The following is a 20,744-nucleotide window of genomic DNA, read 5'->3' as shown; positions in this document are numbered from 1 at the left end:
TCTTACCCAGTGCCCACTGCTTTCTCTTACTGGAATCCTTTTCAGACATCAAGTGAAGTGTATAAAACATATTTTCTCACTTTTATGTGACGAAAACTCCAAAATACATGCCCTACATCAAATGTCCTACCATCATGTGTAACCTCCACATGTATATATGAGCTTATTGTACTTGACAGAAAGGACTTAGAAGGCAACCATGTTTTCTCTAACTTAAAAGAATAGTGGTCGTAAAATTTGAGGGTATCAAAATGACATGGATACACAAAACTAGTATAGTGTATTCAAATATATTGTAATATCCTTGCCACTAAAGAGAAAGGTAAGAGGGTTTCACAACAACTACAGCCCACAGAAGAGAGGAAGGGAACTGGAGGAGGAGAGGCGCACATAAGGTATCTCTGGAGAAATAACTTGGCAAGCGTTAACCAGGTTAGGGGCACATAATGAGAGGACTAAGGAAAAATGTAAGGAGGCCAGCAGGGTATTACAAAGATAAAGGTGGAGAGCGTAGGGGGAGTCCTCCAAGTAGGTGCTAGTATTCAGTAAAACACATGACTGGAGCAGGGCAAAGCAAACCTGGGTGGGGGGAGGTGGAGGTTTGGCAAACAGTGCTGTAGGTTTAAAATAGGCAGAGGGTGTAGAGGTGTTCCCAGATAGTATCCAATGACAATCGGGGAGGAACACACTAAAACTTGACTTGGAGTGAAAGGGGAAAGTGGGCTTTGGCTAAAGAGCCTTAAGTAAAAACAAAAAAAAATGCCAGCAGTTATGTGTGCTCCCCACTCCGAGGAGCAGTGCACACACACAACCCGCAAGTGGGAAGTGGGAAGCTTCCACCAAGTTGGAAGGAGCAGCTCAGATTGATTAAAAAGAAAATGGCTGGGCATGTTAGAAAAACATAGGTAATATTTTTACTGCAAGATTGTTTAACTTGCATAAAAAATAATGCATCTGATGATGATTTTAGCTTGTATCTAATTTTTGCCACACATTTGTTTTTTAAGGCAACCTTTTTAACCAGGACTTGCTGCTTCTTCCCTTCCCGATGTCTGTGCTGCTTCTTCTCTCCCACCCTGCCGATGCCGGAGTTCCTTCTTTCCTTCCACCCTTCCATTGCCTGCCGTGCTTCTTCCCTCCCGCCCTTCCGTTGTCCGTGTTGCCTCTTCCCTCCCGCCCTCCCCTTGTCAGTGTTGCCTCTTCCCTCCCGCCCTCCCCTGGTCAGTGTTGCCTCTTCCCTCCCGCCCTCCCCTGGTCAGTGTTGCCTCTTCCCTCCCGCCGCCCCCTGGTCAGTGTTGCTTCTTCCCTCCCGCCCTCACCTGGTCAGTGTTGCTTCTTCCCACCCGCCCTCCCGTTGCCTGTGTTGCTTCCTCCCACCCGCCCTCCCGTTGCCCGTGTTGCTTCTTCCCACCCGCCCTCCCGTTGCCCGTGTTGCTTCTTCCCACCCGCCCTCCCGTTGCCCGTGTTGCTTCTTCCCACCCGCCCTCCCGTTGCCTGTGTTGCTTCTTCCCACCCGCCCTCCCTTTGACCGTGTTGCTTCTTCCCACCCGCCCTCCCGTTGACCGTGTTGCTTTTTCCCACCCGCCCTCCCGTTGACCGTGTTGCTTTTTCCCACCCGCCCTCCCGTTGACCGTGTTGCTTTTTCCCACCCGCCCTCCCGTTGACCGTGTTGCTTTTTCCCACCCGCCCTCCCTTTGACAGTGTTGCTTTTTCCCACCCGCCCTCCCTTTGACCGTGTTGCTTTTTCCCACCCGCCCTCCCTTTGACCGTGTTGCTTTTTCCCACCCGCCCTCCCTTTGACCGTGTTGCTTCTTCCCACCCGCCCTCCCTTTGACCGTGTTGCTTCTTCCCACCCGCCCTCCCTTTGACCGTGTTGCTTCTTCCCACCCGCCCTCCCTTTGACCATGTTGCTTCTTCCCACCCGCCCTCCCTTTGACCGTGTTGCTTCTTCCCACCCGCCCTCCCTTTGACCGTGTTGCTTCTTGCCACCCGCCCTCCCATTGCCCGTGTTGCTTCTTGCCACCCGCCCTCCCATTGCCCGTGTTGCTTCTTCCCACCCGCCCTCCCATTGCCCGTGTTGCTTCTTCCCTCCCGTTGCCTTACTTGTTTGTCCCCTCTCCTGTTACCCTCATTGCTTGTTCCCCCCTACCCTCCCATTGCCCACATTGGTTGTTCCCCCCCATCCTCCCATTGCCCACATTGGTTGTCCCCCCCCATCCTCCCATTGCCCACATTGGTTGTTCCCCCCACCCTCCCATTGCCCACATTGGTTATTCCCCCCCCACCCTCCCATTGCCCACATTGGTTGTTCCCCCCCCACCCTCCCATTGCCCACATTGGTTGTTCCCCCCCACCCTCCCATTGCCCACATTGGTTGTTCCCCCTCCACCCTCCCATTGCCCACATTGGTTGTTCCCCCCCCACCCTCCCATTGCCCACATTGGTTGTTCCCCCCTACCCTCCCATTGCCCACATTGGTTGTTCCCCCCATCCTCCCATTGCCCACATTGGTTGTCCCCCCCATCCTCCCATTGCCCACATTGGTTGTTCCCCCCACCCCAACATTGCCCACATTGGTTGTTCCCCCCACCCTCCCATTGCCCACATTGGTTACTCCCCCCCCACCCTCCCATTGCCCACATTGGTTGTTCCCCCCCCACCCTCCCATTGCCCACATTGGTTGTTCCCCCCCACCCTCCCATTGCCCACATTGGTTGTTCTCCCCCACCCTCCCATTGCCCACATTGGTTGTCCCCCCCACCCTCCCATTGTCCACATTGGTTGTCACCCCCCCCCACCCTCCCATTGCCCACATTGGTTGTCCCCCCCCCCACCCTCCCATTGCCCACATTGGTTGTCCCCCCCCCACCCTCCCATTGCCCACATTGGTTGTCCCCCTCCCGCCCTCGCATTGCCCACATTGGTTGTTCCCCTCCCGCCCTCCCATTGCCCACATTGGTTGTTCCCCCCCGCCCTCCCATTGCCCACATTGGTTGTTCCCCCCCGCCCTCCCATTGCCCACATTGGTTGCCCACCCCCCCCTCCCATTGCCCAACATTGGTTGTCCCCCCCCCTGACCATCCCATTGCCCTCATTGGTTGTTCCCCCCGACCATCCCATTGCCCTCATTGGTTGTTCCCCCCCACCCTCCCATTGCCCACATTGGTTGTCCCCCTCCCGCCCTCCCATTGCCCACATTGGTTGTCCCCCTCCCGCCCTCCCATTGCCCACATTGGTTGTCCCCCTCCCGCCCTCCCATTGCCCACATTGGTTGTCCCCCTCCCACCCTCCCATTGCCCACATTGGTTGTTCCCCCAGCCCTCCCATTGCCCACATTGGTTGTTCCCCTCCCGCCCTCCCATTGCCCACATTGGTTGTTCCCCCCGCCCTCCCATTGCCCACATTGGTTGTTCCCCCCCGCCCTCCCATTGCCCACATTGGTTGCCCACCCCCCCTCCCATTGCCCAACATTGGTTGTCCCCCCCCGACCATCCCATTGCCCAACATTGGTTGTTCTCCCAACCATCCCATTGCCCTCATTGGTTGTTCCCCCCGACCATCCCCATTGCCCAACATTGGTTGTTCCTCCCATTGCCCAACATTGGTTGTTCCTCCCCACCCTCCCATTGCCCACATTGGTTGTCCCCCCCCGCCCTCCCATTGCCCACATTGCTTGTTCCTCCCTAACCTCCCATTGCCTGCATTGCTTTTTCCCTCCCATTGCCTGCATTGCTTTTTCCCTCCCATTGCCGGCATTGCTTTTTCCTTTCCACCTTCCCATTGCCCACATTGCTTTTTCCTTTCCACCTTCCCATTGCCCACATTGCTTTTTCCTTTCCACCTTCCCATTGCCCGCATTGCTTGTTCCCTCCCATTGCCCGGATAGCTTGTTCCTTCCCATTGCCCGGATAGCTTGTTCTTCCCATTGCCCGGATAGCTTGTTCCTTCCCATTGCCCGGATTGCTTGTTCCCTCCCATTGCCCACAGTGCCTTTTCCTTTCCACCCTCCAGTTGCCCGCATTGCTTGTGATCCTCCCACCCTCCCATTGCCAGCATTGCTTGTTTATTGCCCCCACTGCTTGTTACCTCCCAACCTCCCGTTGCCCGCATTGCGTTCTTCCCTCCTATTCCACATGTTGCATTCTGACAGGAGGGTTTGTGCTGTAAAATACTATCTCACAAAGCAAATACAAACATGTCTGCTCATGGTTTCCAACTTGGACCTTTTCTTTGATCCCAAACCGGAATTGCAGTAATTTTCCCCCATCCAAAGTGATTAGAGTGGCCTTAGATGAGACATTGAGCAATTGGCTGCTGGAAAATGGTTGGAAAAATTGGCGAATGGCATGTAAGAATGTGTGCAGAAAAATGATTTCAAATGCTATTCCACACTCATCCCAAAGTTCCTGCATTACTAGAATAAGGGCTTAAATGGGCAGGCAACGGTAATGTTTTCAGCAGTAGGGTGCAGTGAATATTTTTCCTAATCTGGCCACACCCATATAATGGTGAATAATTGCTTGGGCAGCAGTACATTTTAACTGGAACAAATGCAAACATATTTGGGTTTGGGGAGCAGTCTGGAATCGCAAGAAGAGTTTGAATGGTTGAGAATGTAACACATCAGGTAATTTAATTTCTCATTGAACTGTTGATTAGACCGTAATTTCTGAAATAATATCTGCCCCATTAACCTGTATTTTACAACTTCATGAAACAGTTGTTTCCTGAAATTGACTTGCAAAGTGTAACCTTTCACATAATTCTCTTTTTCAGGTTACGCTAGAAGAAGGACAACAGCTGGCACGACAACTTAAAGTTACATATATGGAAGCATCAGCAAAAATCCGAATGAATGTAGACCAATCTTTTCATGAACTCGTGAGAGTTATAAGGTGAAGGTATTTGATTAATCTAGGTGTTTGCAGTATGTAAAGGCCCACCTACCATCTCAAACACGTTTCGTGTTAATATTTATATTCATCCAAGAGGAAAACCTGACCACTACTCCGTTCAATAGAGAAAAATCTCTTCTAGATGTGCGCTATACAGTCCACTCTTTCTTCACAGTGATCCGGGCAAAAAAGGGTCAGAAACTCACCTACAAGATGTAGTTAGACTCTGGCACATGTAGGGTGACCTTTGTCAAAAGGAAAGGGTTTTCAACAATCAATGTCCGTTTATATAACATGTCATGTGTACAGGTCAGAACATAAAACTCCACATGATGAAATTTCTTATGATCCATAATTTGCAATGTATACTGTGCGTCCTTTTGTTGTCTAAAATATGAGTCATGCAGCAGAAGCCATGGGTGGCTGTCGATAGGAACTGGTGAAAATTGGGAAGCAGCTTTGACTCACTATTCTAGGTCCTGCATATGAAAAGGGAATGCAAGCTGGTGGGCAAGCCATGCATAAACTCATTTAAAGTAAGCGGCACACTTCTCTTAGAGTAAATGTTTGGAAAGTATTTTACTACTTCCAAACAAGGGGACCAAAACAACTTTAAAGGTAAAACATACAACACATGAAATCTACAACCCAATTTAGTAGAAAAAATACCTTAATGATTAAAACAATATCAAAACAATAAAAGGTTTCTAACCCCTTCGCTGCCAGGCCTTTTCCTCCCTCCTGTGCCAGGCCTTTTTTTTGGCTATTTGGGGCAGTTCGCACTTAGGCCCTCATAACGTTTTGTCCACATTAGCTAGCCAAGCCAAATTTGCGTCCTTTTTTTCCAACATCCTAGGGATTCTAGAGGTACACAGACTTTGTGGGTTCCCCAGAAGGAGGCCAAGAAATTAGCCAAAATACAGTGAAAAGTTCGTTTTTTTAAAAAAAATGGGAAAAAGTGGCTGCAGAAGAAGGCTTGTGTTTTTTTCCCTGAAAATGGCATCAACAAAGGGTTTGCAGTGCTACAATCACCAGCTTCCCAGCTTTCGGGAACAGGCAGACTTGAATCAGAAAACCCAATTTTACAACACAAATTTGGCATTTTACTGGGACATACCCCATTTTTTTACAATTTTTTGTGCTTTCAGCCTCCTTCTAGTCAGTGACAGAAATGGGTGTGAAACCAATGCTGGATCCCAGAAGCCTAAACATTTCTGAAAAGTAGGCAAAATTCTGAATTTAGCAAGGGGTCATTTGTGTAGATCCTACAAGGGTTTCCTACAGAAAATAACAACTGAAAAAGAAAAATATTGAAATTGAGGTGAAAAAAACGCCAATTTTTCTCTACGTTTTACTCTGTAACTTTTTCCTGCAATGTCATATTTTTTAAAGCAATACCGTTACGTCTGCTGGACTCTTCTGGTTGCGGGGATATATAGGGCTTGTAGGTTCATCAAGAACCCTAGGTACCCAGAGCCAATAAATGAGCTGCACCCTGCAGTGCGTTTTCATTCTATACCGGGTATACAGCAATTCATTTGCTGAAATATAAAGAGTGAAAAATAGCTATCAAGAAAACCTTTGTATTTCCAAAATGGGCACAAGATAAGGTGTTGAGGAGCAGTGGTTATTTGCACATCTCTGAATTCCGGGGTGACCATACTAGCATGTGAATTACAGGGCATTTCTCAAATAGACGTCTTTTTTACACACTCTCTTATATTTGGAAGGAAGAAATGTAGGGAAAGACAAGGGGCAATAACACTTGTTTTGCTATTCTATGTTCCCCCAAGTCTCCCAATAAAAATGATACCTCACTTGTGTGGGTAGGCCTAACGCCCACGACCGGAAATGCCGCAAAACACAATGTGGACACATCACATTTTTTTAAAGAAAACAGAGGTGTTTTTTGCAAAGTGCCTACCTGTAGATTGTGGCCTCTAGCTCAGCCGGCACCTAGGGAAACCTACCAAACCTGTGCATTTTTTTAAAACTAGAGACCTAGGAGAATCCAAGATGGGGTGACTTGTGGGGCTCTGACCAGGTTCAGTTACCCAGAATCCTTTCCAAACCTCAAAATTTGGCTAAAACAACATGTTTTCCTCACATTTCGGTGACAGAAAGTTCTGGAATCTGAGAGGAGCCACAAATTTCCTTCCACCCAGCGTTCCCACAAGTCTCCCGATAAAAATGATACCTCACTTGTGTGGGTAGGCCTAGCGCCCGTGACAGGAAATTCCCCAAAACACAACGTGGACACATCACAATTTTTGACAGAAAGGGAAACCTACCATACCTGTGCATTTTTGAAAACTTGAGATCTAGGGGAATCCAAGATGGGGTGACTTGTGGGGCTCTGACCAGGTTCTGTTACCCTCGAATCCTTTGCCAACCTCAAAATGTGGCAAAAAAAACACGTTTTCCACTCATTTCGGTGACAGAAAGTTGTGGAATCTGAGAGGAGCCACAACTTTCCTTCCACCCAGCATTCTCCCAAGTCTCCTGATAAAAATGGTACCTCACTTGTGTAGGTAGGCCTAGCGCCCACGAAAGGAAATGGCCCAAAACACAACTTGGACACATCAAATTTTTTCATAGAAAACAGTGCCTACCTGTGGATTTTGACCTCTAGCTCAGCCGACACCTGTGGAAACCTAGCAAACCAGTGCATTTTTGAAAACTAGAAACCCAGGGGAATCCAAGATGGGGTGACTTGTGGGGCTCTGACCAGGTTCTGTTACCCAGAATCCTTTGCAAACATCAACATTTGGCCCAAAAACACTTTTTCCTCTCATTTCGGTGACAGAAAGTTCTGGAATTTGAGAGGAGCCACAAATTTCCTTCCACCCAGCGTTCCCCCAAGTCTCGCAATAAAAATGGTACCTCACTTGTGTGGGTAGGCCTAGCGCCCACGAAAGGAAATGGCCCAAAACACAACGTGGACACATCACATTTTTTCACAGAAAACAGAGGTGTTTTTTTGCAAAGTGCCTACCTGTAGATTTTGGCCTCTAGCTCAGCCTGCCCCAGGGGGGGGGCAGAAATGGCCTAAAATAAATTTGACCCCCCCAAATCCCCCCCTCGGGAGCGACCCTTGCCTACGGGGTCGCTCCCCCTGCGTAACAATGGCGCCAAAAAAAACATCCCCGGTGCCTAGTGGTTTCTGTCCCCTTGGGGGCAGATTGACCTAAAATCGGCCAATCTGCCATCAAGGGCGGCAGAAATGGTCTAAATACAATTTGCCCCCAGGTTTTACAGATGGGGAGCGACCCCTTCGACAAGGGTCGCTCCCCTGGAGGGAAAAATTGTATTTAGGCCATTTCTGCCCCCTTTGGGGGCAGATCGGCCAATTTTTGCTATGCCAATCTGCCCCCAAGGGGGTCAGAAACCACTAGGCACCGGGGATTTTTTTTTTTTTTGCACCAATGTCAGGCAGGGGGAGCGAAGTCCTTCCCAAAAAATTTCCCCCCCTGGGAGCGACCCTTGCCCAAGGGGTCGCTCCCTTATGCCAATGTCAACAACAACAAAAAATCCCTGGTGTCTAGTGGGCGTTTCAAAGGGAAGGAAATACATTTCCTTCCTTTTGAAGCCTCTCTGGGCCTCCCCCCACATGATTGAAAGAGAAATGCAAAGCATTTCTCTTTCGATCGTGGAGGCCCTGTGACAAATCAGCGCGCGGGGGGTGGGTGAGGTCGGGGGTGGAAGGGGAAGGGATTCCCCTTCCATCCCTGCCCTATGAGCACAGGGGGGGGGAGCGCTATCGCTCCCCCCAGTTCCCGGGTGTAGGACGAGGTCACCTCTTTCAAGGCACCCGAAAGGTTAAGGGAATCAAGATGTATGATTTATTTTTTAGGGAACAGCAGAATGTGCCCATAAAAGCAATAACGATCTCATCTGTCAATATTGGACTATGTGGATTTGATGACCGGGTTGTGGGTACCTTTTCAGGCCAACCACAGTAATGCACGGGTCCCAGCAGTTTACTGCAATCAATAGTTTTACTTTGCAGCTTTTTAGGGTCATTTAAAGTATGGCCGGCAGCCTGCTGGGTCAGTGGAGATACTTCCTCACACACTGAGAATAGCTGACCATGCTTGGAGATTTTCACTGTGCCTGCAGTCATCATTGTGCCTGAACAACTTCCACCAGTGCATCAGAAGCACTTTATTCAAAAGCAAAATACAAGCTGACTGCCATGCCAAGGTGACCACTCAGCTGGAGGTACTTGTTGTTGCTTCTCAGTTCTTGCCTCATGACTCATGCCACCTCCATCCTACATTGCTATGCCATCCTTCCTGCCTCGTTGCTTGTTTTATAGCATCTGGACATGGATACGGTAACCCCTTCCTCTTGGAATCACAGTTGTTCACTTCACCCATCCCGGAAGCATGAGACCACAAGCTCTCTCCCTTTGGTCCAAGAGGGAGCACTAACGCACTAGACGGAAATCTTTGCCACTTCAAGTAAGTCTTCAAGCCACCAGACTTTATTTTGTTTCAACACTTTGTGTATTCAAATGTAACTCTGGTGCCATCCTCCTAAATCTTCTCCTTGTTTATTTTTTATGTCATTCCCTGATAGCGACTCTGCCGCTCTATGCCCCTCACTCCTCCTGGTCTCTTCCAGTCTGCCATCTTGTTAGTACTAAGAGTAGGAGCTGCGCCTGCAGCCCCTAATGCTGGACAGACTGCCCTTCATCTGAGGTATTCCCCTGCTGGAGAACATCCTGCAAATTAGTGAATGCACATTCCGTGCCACCAAGACTAACTGGTCTTCCTTCAAGTGAGACCCCTATTCTTAGAAAACTTCAGAGCCCCCTATCCCATAAATGACCTCCCAAAATATTCCTTGTGTTCAGTGTTACTTTAAACTCCCTAGGTGACGTGTAGCGATTGTGTTGTTTATGTAAACTGATTCCTAAGCCTCCAACCAATCATTGTTCTGACAAGCCAGCGTTCGCATAGATGCATAAGTTCTTTCCCAGCCAGTCTCCATAATGTATATTATGCACACCCCAGCTGTTTATCTGAACGTGCCTGGTTATAGGCCCTAACCACTGCTGCACATTCACCCCAAGCAGCGCTTCAACCGTTTTTTCCAAAGCCCCTCCACACGGTTCAGCTTATAGCAAAATCCTCATTCTTTGAAAAATTTAAACACTGCCTTCTGCTTACCAGACAAGGATCAGCCTACTGTCCAGTCATGAGCCCCTATCCCAAGCCCTCTTTTTCAGCTGTTTTCCCAAAAACAAGCAATGGCAAAGCTAATAGGTCTCACCTATGATGCTGAATCTAAGGGCAAGTGGGGGTGGTGAACAGGAGGGTAGGGCTGATGAATAGGACAGAGGGTGAGGGTGGATAGGGCATTAAAAAAAGCGCTATGAAGTGGCCAGTGCTGGCTGCATCATATTGCTCATTTTTCCCCTTTTGTCTGTTCAGCGGAGAAAGGAGAGAAAAGCAGTTGGGGAGGAGAAGAAACAGGGATTGGATAGGTGGGGGGAGAAGAAAGAGGGATGGGCTGGGTGGCGGAGAAGAAACAGACACAAAGAAACAGGGACAAAGGTGGCTGGGGTAGATGAAACAAGGATGAGGGCGTGGGTAATGAATTAGGGACAGCATAGAGGAGTTGGAAGATAAGAAAGCAACTTGATCATGGCTGGTCGTAGGGAAAAGAAGCAACATGGACAAGGCGGGTGGGAGGCAAAAGAAGCAACATGAGCTGGGTGGATGAGAGGGAAAGTTAAGAACATGGACAGGGGTGGGTGGGTGGGTGGGAGGGAAAAGAAGCAACATGGACAGGGGTGGGTAGGAGGGAACTAAAGCAACATGGATGGGGGAAGGTGGGAGGTAAAGAAGCGACATGAACCGGGGCCATGGGAACGGAAAGAAGCAAAATGGGCTGGGACAGTGGGATGAAAAAATAGCAACATGGATGGGGATAGAGAAAAAAAGCAACATGGGCGGGTGAGAGACGTAAAATTGAAAATCAGTGAGCTGTGTTTTTTCCCCCACTTTCTAATACCTCCTTAAAACAATAAAACAAGAATAAATGCCGTCCAAATAAGAGGTGGGAAAGTAAACAAAAGTACAGGGAGAGCCAAGCCAGACAAGCTAAGGGACTGGCTTGGATCTTAGCGGCCGTGCACGAGGAAAGTTCTGAAAATGTTTGCTGTGTAAATCACTGAACCAGCGTCATGTAAAATGTGATAAAGTTGCTTGAAAATTCAAAAAGTGTATTTCTTTTATATGTGGAAGCTTTGAGATTAATGTGTCCCATTATAGCAGTGCACTGAGAGCTGCTTATTAAAAGTGATAGCTTTTTTTATATAAACCATTAGTGCACTAAGAGGCAAGACAATTGTGAAGCAAGCCCTTTACGTAGGCCAGATTATTATAGAGCAAAATTATAGTGTGTTAAATCAAGCACAATAGGTTTCTGTACAACTGGTATTCTGAACTCGCATATTTGGAAGTGCTTTCATACGCGATAATGAAGAAAAAAAGAGTTTTGTTGAAGTAAGATATTTGCCTATGATCACTCAATTCAAGTTGGGAAGCCACGAATTAATAAGGGTTTCAGGTATCACTTGATACAAATCAGCCAGTAAGTGGGTATATAGGTGTCTTTCCTTTTATTAAGTGTTGGTTTTTACATCTGTGTGCCTTTTTCTGCAATTGCTGCATAGCGTGAACTCGACCTGAGGGCAGTGGAGTGCTTTACGTGAGCACCAGTTACTTTACAGAAAGTCACATTCATTGCATATAGGATTAGGAATATTAAATTATTTGCTTAGACTCTCAGGGTTTTGAGCTGATGCTGAGACTTGAACCTGGTTACAAAGTTCCAAAGTTAACAGCTCTGACCTTAACACCACATCCTGGGTAGAAGGAGTGAATCAGGCAGAAGCCAAATATTTGGGTCAATGTTCCAACAGGACCTCGAACTGAGCCATAGTCAGGCTCCAGACTTAAGCCTGACTCAAGCTTTCAGTGGCTCGCCCACCTCTACTTCCAAAGTATTTACAAGCTGTCAGAAATATTCCTTAATTATTGTTATAGCTATATTAACATTAATACGAACCTTTTTTTACACAGGTTCTTATTCAAGTAATAGATCCTGTGCCCCTCTAGAATCTCAAAACATAAACACATTTAGGGTATTTTTTCTCTGCTAAGATTGGCTACACACACACAAACACAATCAGCAGTGTGTACAATCTAAAGATGGGACTGCCAGTTCTGAATGAATAGGTAGGCTCAGTAAGTCCTGCAGTGATAATTTAAAGTGCTATAGAAATCTAAACCTCATTAGTCAGCATAACCTTTAATATGGTAGTTTACCAGCAGCATTAGAAATAAGCTCTTGTGAGCGTGGCAAAGAGCAACCAACACAAAACACATAACAAACAAGCAGGCAAGCCTACTAGGCACCTCCGTTTTGTGTATTTCTTTTTTTAAGTCTTCCCATTTAGAGAAGAACCTTAGGGGTGTTATTTTAGGAGTATACACTTGATGCATGGGTGGAATCATGTTTACTGGCAGAGGATAGTGAACCTAAATCCATTTGGCATCCAAAACAGAAGATTCTCAATGGCTTACCCACGAAAACCTAGACAGGTGTTATCAAAATATTGATATAAACAACGTGGAATAAAAAGTTACATCTGATCTCCGTGCGCCTAACAGACACTGATAATGAACTCTTTCTTCTCTTACTATCAGCTAATGAAAACAGAAAGACTCTCGGAGATGCCTTTTTAAAAAGAAAGAGCACCTACAAATTACAATACAAGATATGTCAAATATTTCATTAAAGAAATGCATGTTTTAAAAGTAGCTCATAGACGTTAACCATATTATCATTCATTTCCCAAGACCAGCATTTCATTATTCCTAGGTAAAGCCAAAATCAAGAAATGATTTTTGAAAAATCTGCTCATGTTCTCAGATGCATAAAAATAGCTGAAACCTTTCGAAGTAACTGAGCAATGTAACTTTGGCTTGCAATATTGTGTATGTTAGACCTGACAGCCTTAGGGTGGTCTTCCCCCAGCTTTTTGTCTGTCTCCATTTTTCGGACCTCGTTTTGCTGGTTTTAGGACTCTGCGCACTTTACCACGGCTGATCAGTGCTAAAGTTCTTGTGCTTTGTGCCCTAAACATGTTAAAATTGGCTACAACCCAATTGGCATATTTAATTTACCTATACGTCCCTGGTAAAGTGCACTATACATGTCCAGAGCTTGTAAATTAAATGCTAGTTGTGGGTCTGCAGCACTGATTGTGCCACCCACATAAGTAGCCTCTTAACCATGTCTCAGGTCTGCCATTGCAAGGCACGTGTGTGCAGTTTCACTGCCACTTCGACTTGGCATTGAAAACTACTTGCCAAGGCATAAACTCCCCTTTTATTACATATATCACCCCTAAGATAGGTCCTAGGTAGCCCTTAGAGCAGGGTGCTATTCAAGTAAAAAGCAAAACATGTACTTGTAAGTTTTACATGTCCTGGTAGTGAAAAACTGCCAGAGTAGCGTTTCACTATTGTGAAGCCTGCTCAGCATTGGAAATTTCCTTATAGACTTTTAATTGGTAATTTCTGATCTGAAAGGAGTTGTATTGGGGGAACATCCCCAACCACGATTCTGGAACAACGAAGTCGTGAACAACGAAAGCGGAACAATGCTTTCATTAACCACGACTTTGTTGTTCTGTGCCTTAACTACTCATGTGCTGAACAACGCAAATGCGTGGTTAAGGCACAGATGAAGGGAGTCTGCTTCGTCGGAGGACACGATCAGGTAAGTGGGGCTGGGGCTCTTTTAAGGGCAGGGGTGGGGGGTTGGGGCATTTTTAGTTTTTAGGGGCAGGGGTGGGGGTCAGGTAGTTTAGGTTTTACAAGTTGTGGGGGGTCGTGGTAGTTTTAGGGGTGGGGGTGGTGCGGTCAGGTATTTTTAGTTTTGAGGGGATGCGGGGCAGGGGTAGTTTAGGTTTTAGGGGGTTGGAGGTTGCGGTAGTTGTAGGGGCGGGTGTGGGGAAGTTGGGGGTATTTTTAGTTTTTCTAGGGGCAGGGTGGGTGAGTCAGGGTAGTTTAGGTTTTAGGGGGTGGGGGTCACAATAGTTTTAGGGGCTGGGGTAGTGGAGTTGGGGTATATTTCGTTTTTAGGGGTGTGTTGCTTTACTCTTCAGAATATCAAAACTATGCACTTCAGGATATTTTAAGGCACAATGTAAAGCAATCACTCTCAGACACCTTAGTGAGTAGAATAATCAAGTTTATTTAAGGGGCAAGTTCTCAGATGCCAAAACTAACCACACTAATATATATATATATCAAGAGAATAACATGAGAATAAAGGTGAGAATGTAAGCACTCTATGATATCATGAATAATAGCATGAGAATAACTGCAAGAATAAGTGCATATAACACACGCACACACAATATACTTCAGTGCTTAATAGCATGAGAATAACTGCAAGAATAAGTGCATATAACACACGCACACACAATATACTTCAATGCTTATAAATTGAAAGGCTTCACCGAAAAGAGATACTGCATCCCTCCGCCGCACACCAAGCCGGGGAACCCAAATCGACTGGCACAGGGAGTCTCCTTCGGGACAATCAGTCCTCCTGGCATTGCGTCCAACCCAGAAGAGAGTTCCTAAACCAGTCCATCTAGGCTCCTGACCTTTATAGTATTTACTAACGCCCAGGAGTCTTTTCTAGAAAAAGACCCCCTCCTTTACAAATTGTGCAATCGGCGGTACCTTGTTCACCCTTCGAGACTTCTCCTCAGAACGGGCCAGGTTCCCAGGAGAGGGCTCCAAGGTGAAGCTTGCATTCCTCCTTGAGTACCGGCGCATCCCCCTGTTGTCCTAACTGATAGCTCGTGGAATGTAAATAGCGCCCTTCGTATCAGGCAGATGAAGCGAAGTTGAGCAGAAAAACACCCCACCCTTCAGCTTGCCGAAGCTTGTGGAAAAACACAGAACAGTGCCTTACGCACCGAACCAGACTCGACAAAATGGAGTCGTGAACCAAAATGGAAACGAAGGCCAATGGAAGCAGAGGCCAATGGTCCACACCCTGCACCACTGTTTACCTTGCACGTAGTGCATGTAGCAATACATTCCACCCTTGGACCATTTGGCCAACTTACAACTAAGTATATTCTATAAGCTGAAATGGCAATGCTCTTGGGCGACACTGAGATAGAAGGTTAGGCACACTCTGAATACAACAACATAACGAAATTAAAATAACTGTTATGATAATGATTACACCAAGGATATAACGCAGTTGGCCTAAATTAGGCAGCCATCCAAAAGCCCAATCCCACCACCCCTTGTCAACATCCTGCTGCACCCCCTTCACTAACTTATGCAGGGCCTCTATATGGGAGTTGATTGATATGGAGTGGTCGGATAAATTGAAGCAACACAACCCTTCAAAATCACTGCAGCCATGGTTGTGTTTAAGCAGTAAATAATCAATAGCAGCACGATTCTGCAAAGCAGCTTTTCTAGTTCCCTGTACATCTAGTAACAGCTCAGCTATGGCAGCTGATGTATAGTTAATATTCTTGACTACTAGGCATGCAAGTTTATTAATAACTCTGGTATTATATACTGCGAGTCCTGGCACCCCTACGATAGAACCAGCTAAACTAACATATTCTGTTTTGGAAAGCAATGACATTTCAGAATCACATTCCGTAGGTAATTGAATAGTGTCTCTGGTATAGCGAGGGTGTAGAGCAGTATCCATAGGAAACATGAGAAAGCCTAAGCGTGACCAGGCACAAGGCCCTCCGGTTAGATTGGCTGGTATATAAGTAAAAGAAAGGTTACCACAAGAAAAGAGCCAACCTTTAGGCAACTTAACATTTTGAATGTGGCTGGCAGCAGGCACCACATTCTGACAAAATATCAAATTATTTACATTCAAACAGGTCAGGTCGTTCCGTGAGTGGCACAACGTCCGTTGTGCAGCAGTTAAGTTTTTGTCTCTTTTCTCCAATTTGAGCAGAGCACATTTACTTATTTTCATAGGATCACAGGTCAATGAATAGCACACATCCCCATTTGAGATGTTAAACGTGAGTATAGATGTCATGTTCCTCCACAACCGCCTACCCACCTCCGGGCAATGACGGCAGTACTCATAGAGTGACAGATGGGAGCGAACGTCACTCACATCCACCATTCCATCCTGGTTTGTATTGTTAAAGATGTGCAATAATACAGCAGCAGGAGTGGGCACTGCCACTAGACAAGTGGTAATCAGATCTTGAACGCTTTGCATGTTACTCATACAGAAGTGAGATATATTCAGCACTTCCTGCGCTAGATGAATCCAAACATTGTTCGGTTGATGCAGTAGCGTCGGCATCTGCGGCTGACGGTTGAATTTTTGGGCTCCCCGGTGGAGTCTCCCGAACGGACACCACACTCATGGCACAGGCACTCCACAGGATGATCTGAAAAGAACAAAGGACAAAACACGTATTATCATTCTCGCAAATAGCATTTGTCAGCGGGAACATGTTCACATTTGTCTTGGCCAGGTCGCATAACTACCAGGACATTGTCTGGTCCAGTGGCGATGACATCAGCGGGTTGAGGAGGGTTATTTGGGGATTCAATCCACACTTTGGCCCCTGGGTTCTTGTCAGTAGATCCGAACCCTCCTTTGCCTCTTACAGTGAGAAGAGCTGGGGCGCTCCCCTTCTTAACAACACCTCCATAAACCGGCATGATGACAATTTGGGCAACGCGATCACCAGGTTGCACCACTAGGTCTGCGTCACCACTGTTCAAGAGAATGACTTTTAACTTGCCTTGGTAGTCTGCATCTATCACGCCTCCTAAAACTTGGATGCCTCTCAGGGCAAGCCCAGATCGAGGGGCGATCAGACCGTAATGCTCAGGGGGAATCGGAATTCCCACCCCAGTTTCAATCAGAGTGATGTCTCTAGGCTTCAATCGATGCATGTGTAAAGCATGCAAGTCAAGTCCTGCAGATTCTGGTGTAGCTCGATATGGGGCCAAAGTTCCTGGAGCTGTTTCCCAATACACAATGGTATTGCTCGCTGTAAACGGATTAATCTGTAAAGCAGGCGTGAGCATTCTCATGAGAGGTGTCTCGGCATTTGTAAGGGGTCGGTTATTCAAAATTTGCAAAGCATCGTACAAATTATCCCTCCACCCCTTCAGTGTCCCATCAGACAGTTTACGCAATTGTTCTTTCAACAACCCATTCATTCTCTCAGTCAGTCCCGCTGCTTGTGGATAGTAAGGTATGTGAAAAATCCACTCAATATTGTGCTGTGCACAATAGTCCTGCACTAGTCTGCCCTTGAAGTGGCTGGCGTTATCACTTTGAATCTGGAGCGGCACTCCATAGTACAGAATCAATAGATCTAATGTTTTCAGGGTGCTCTGCTGAGTTGCGCGCTTGCAGGGAAAGGCTATGAGATAACCAGAGTAAGTGTCTACCACAGTGCAGGCATACTGACACCCTCTGCTCACTGGCATTGGTCCAATGTAATCAATCTGCCATATCTGTCCTGGCAATTTACCTCTGCCTAGCTGGCCTCTCACCACCTGTGGGACCGGTCTGTGCTGTGCATGCTGACAAATGGGACATTCAATGATTGCTGTTTTAATCAAATCTAGGGGAAGATGCATCCCTCTAATCTCGGCCCACCTGTGAGTAGCCTTTTCTCCAAGATGTCCGCATTTCTGGTGTGCCCATTTAGCCATTCCCACCAAATCAGAATTCTGCGCCTCCACTTCAGCCTCTTGAATCTTGGCTCGATCGTCTGCAAGACAATTGAACCATCGGTCTAATGAATCAGTTGGACAGTGAGCGTCCACATGATAGACAGTCACGGTGCTTTGAGGTAACATTTCCCAGATCTCCTGCCATAACTCCTTCCCCCATACCTCTTTGTTATGGATTTTGTACTGATGTGCATGCCACGTGGGAAGCCAAGTAGCTAACCCATTGGTGGTAGACCAGGAATCTGTATAAATGTGACATTTTCCGGGTAGCTCTTGTTTTAAAGCCTGATACACGGCATAAAGCTCTGCAAACTGGCTACTTCTTCCCTGTCCTGTAGTAGTCAAAAGCCTCTTTGTAACAGGATTATAGGACACTGCCTTCCAGTGCCTTTTCGCTCCAACATATTTTGCTGAGCCATCCGTGAACCACACATGTTTTTTGTCATCTGCAGACAAGTCTGCGAACGGCTGGCCCCACCCTACTGGGGATTCACACACTGAAGGTACATCGTGCAACATTTCGGAATTCTCCACTGGAGCCTGCGCTACCTGCTCATGCAAAACAGCGGTTCCTTTTGGACCCGCTCGTGCCCTGTCCTGGACATACCATTTCCATTTTATAACGCTGGCTTCCTGCGCATGTCCAATTCTATGAGTCTTAGGGGAACTCATCACCCACTGCATGATGGGAATTTCAGGCCTTAAAATCACATTGTGTCCCAGTGTAATTTGCTCAGTATCAACCAAGGCCCAATAGCAGGCCAGCAGCTGCTTCTCAAAGGGAGTATATCGCTCTCCTGCCTCGGGTAACTTCTTTGTCCAAAATCCCAGGGGCACCCTCTTTCTTCCTTCCTTGTTTTTGCCATAAACTCCAATTAGCATGCTGCCCCTGGACTGTCACATTCAACTCGATGTCTCCCTCCCGAATCGGCCACAAATCCAAAGCATGCTGAATGGCGTCTTTCGCCAATTCAAACGCGCGCTGCTCCTGCTCTCCTCATTCATCCGCATTCTTATTTCGTGTAACTTTGTACAATGGGGCCAAAATCTGAGACAAATGGGGTATATGCTGTCTCCAATACCCGAATAGTCCAATAAAACTCTGGGCTTCCTTCCGATTTCGCGGCACTGCAAATTCCTTAATCTTTTGTTTCACTTTTGGCAACACTTCTCTGTGTCCCTGATTCCACTGAATGCCCAAAAATTTCACACTCTGAGACGGTCCCTGCACTTTCTCGGGGTTGATCTCCCACCCTTTATTCTGCAAATGTTCCACCACCCTGTCTAGCTGAATCTGCACCTGTTCTTGTGTCTCTCCCTGCATCATCACGTCATCTATATAGTGAGAAATTTGCACTCCGGGAACCACTGGTACTTCATCCAAATGCTCTGCCACCAGCCGGTGGCAGATAGTGGGGCTGTGTAATACCCCATGGGCAATCTACAGAAGGTGTACTGACGCCCCGCCCACTGGAATGCCAGCTGAGGCTGGCTCTCAGTAGCTATTGGTATCGTAAAGAACGCATTGGCAATGTCAATGGTGGCATACCAAGTCCCACTGTGTTTCTGTATGTTCTCAATCAAGGTAATGGTGTCTGGGACCGCTGCAGTCAGAGGAGGTGTATGTTTATTCAATTGGCGATAATCAATGCAAATCCTCCAACTGTTATCACTTTTACGAACAGGCCAGAGGGCATTATTCCACGCAGTGGTGATGGGAACTATTACCCCGGCCTCCAGTAAGTCATGTATAGTCTGGCTAATCTCCTCACGTCCTCCTGGTATTCTGTACTGTTTCATTTGAATCACCTTAGTAGCATGGGGAAGTGTTACCAGAGGAATCTTCAACAGCCCCACCCTTGCGGCGGCTATTGATATAAATCTTTTGGAACCAAATTGATAACATCCATCTTCCAAATGTAGGGTCATCCCTTTCAAAATGTCGATTCCAATAATGTACTCGGGAATGGGCACAATCAAGACAGTGTATTCTCTCTTTGGAAGTGCCCCTATTTTCATGGGAACCACTATCTGCACTGCCGGGGTTTCTTTTCTGCCCAATCCCGTAATGGTGAAGTACTGTCCCCTGAATTTTCTTGGGTTTCCATGAATCAAAGAGTCCTCCGCTCCGGTGTCAACGAGGGCTCGAACTTTTTGAACATTTCCACGTTTCCAATAAATTTCTACTTTGACATGAGGTCTGTTATCTTTGTGAGCCCATCCCTGCACCGGAGTTTGACCTGTTTCCTAATCTATTTTCACTCTGCGCACATCAGAGTCTGCCCAAGTCAGATCTGGATACAGTTTGCGGTAATTCTCAGGGAACTTCTCCTCCCTGTCTCTGCTTCGCAACCTCTCTGAGCTTACCAGCTCCCTCTCCCACTCTCTCCCTCGAGTTTTCTCAGAACCTGTCAGTTCCCGGTCTCTCTCCCTGCTCTGGGTTCCCTCTGAGCTTCTGTGCTCTTGCTCCCAATCTCCATCATCTGGGGATCTCTCTCTACTGTGGGGCTCTCTCTCTCTCTCTCTCTCTCTCTCTCTCTCTCTTTTTTCACCCTCACGCTCCTCCCATCCTGCCTTTCTCTGGTTCACCACCTTGTTATCCTTCTTGTTCCCTTTCCTGCTCCCCTCCTTTTTATCCAAACCGTGTTTGCGGTACACCTCCCAAATGTCCTTGGTGGTTATCCCATCAATGTCATCCCTGGCCACCCCATCTTTCAGCAAGGCTAGAAACATATCCCGCCTTGACACCCTGTTGTTATCAGTACGATTCTCGGACCGTGAATTCCTCTCTGGCTTAGCCCATTCTCCTAAATCACTTAACTCACGCACCGCTTCTACCACTTGAGACAATGGGTTACCCGTCTGATTAATTAACAAAGTCATGATGACATGCTTATATGCAGGAGGAGCGGCCCTAATCAACCGATTTCGCACAGACACATTTAAAATTCCATTCATCAAATCATGAGCATTACCCATAAAGATAGCTGTTTTCATCCCTTCTTCCTTCAATCTCTGTACTGCATCTCTCAAAGTATACCAAGGTTTATCGTTAGGC

The 20,744-nt window shown here is 47.0% G+C and overlaps 1 protein-coding gene across 2 annotated transcripts in view; it reads left to right on the top strand.

The window, feature by feature from the left end:
- The window catches only part of RRAS2 (RAS related 2), a 256,733-nt gene that overhangs the window by 217,125 nt on the left and 18,864 nt on the right, over positions 1 to 20,744 (top strand). For both annotated transcript variants that reach the window (XM_069223687.1, XM_069223688.1), the window contains exon 5: positions 4,777 to 4,895. In XM_069223687.1, the coding sequence (XP_069079788.1) occupies positions 4,777 to 4,895 (119 nt within the window). The remainder of the gene's footprint in view (positions 1 to 4,776; positions 4,896 to 20,744) is intronic.

This window comes from Pleurodeles waltl, chromosome 3_1, assembly GCF_031143425.1.
Source record: "Pleurodeles waltl isolate 20211129_DDA chromosome 3_1, aPleWal1.hap1.20221129, whole genome shotgun sequence".
Lineage (NCBI taxonomy): Eukaryota > Metazoa > Chordata > Amphibia > Caudata > Salamandridae > Pleurodeles > Pleurodeles waltl.
The sequence above is the reverse complement of the archived record's forward strand: the minus strand, read 5'-3'. Positions and strand labels throughout refer to the sequence as shown.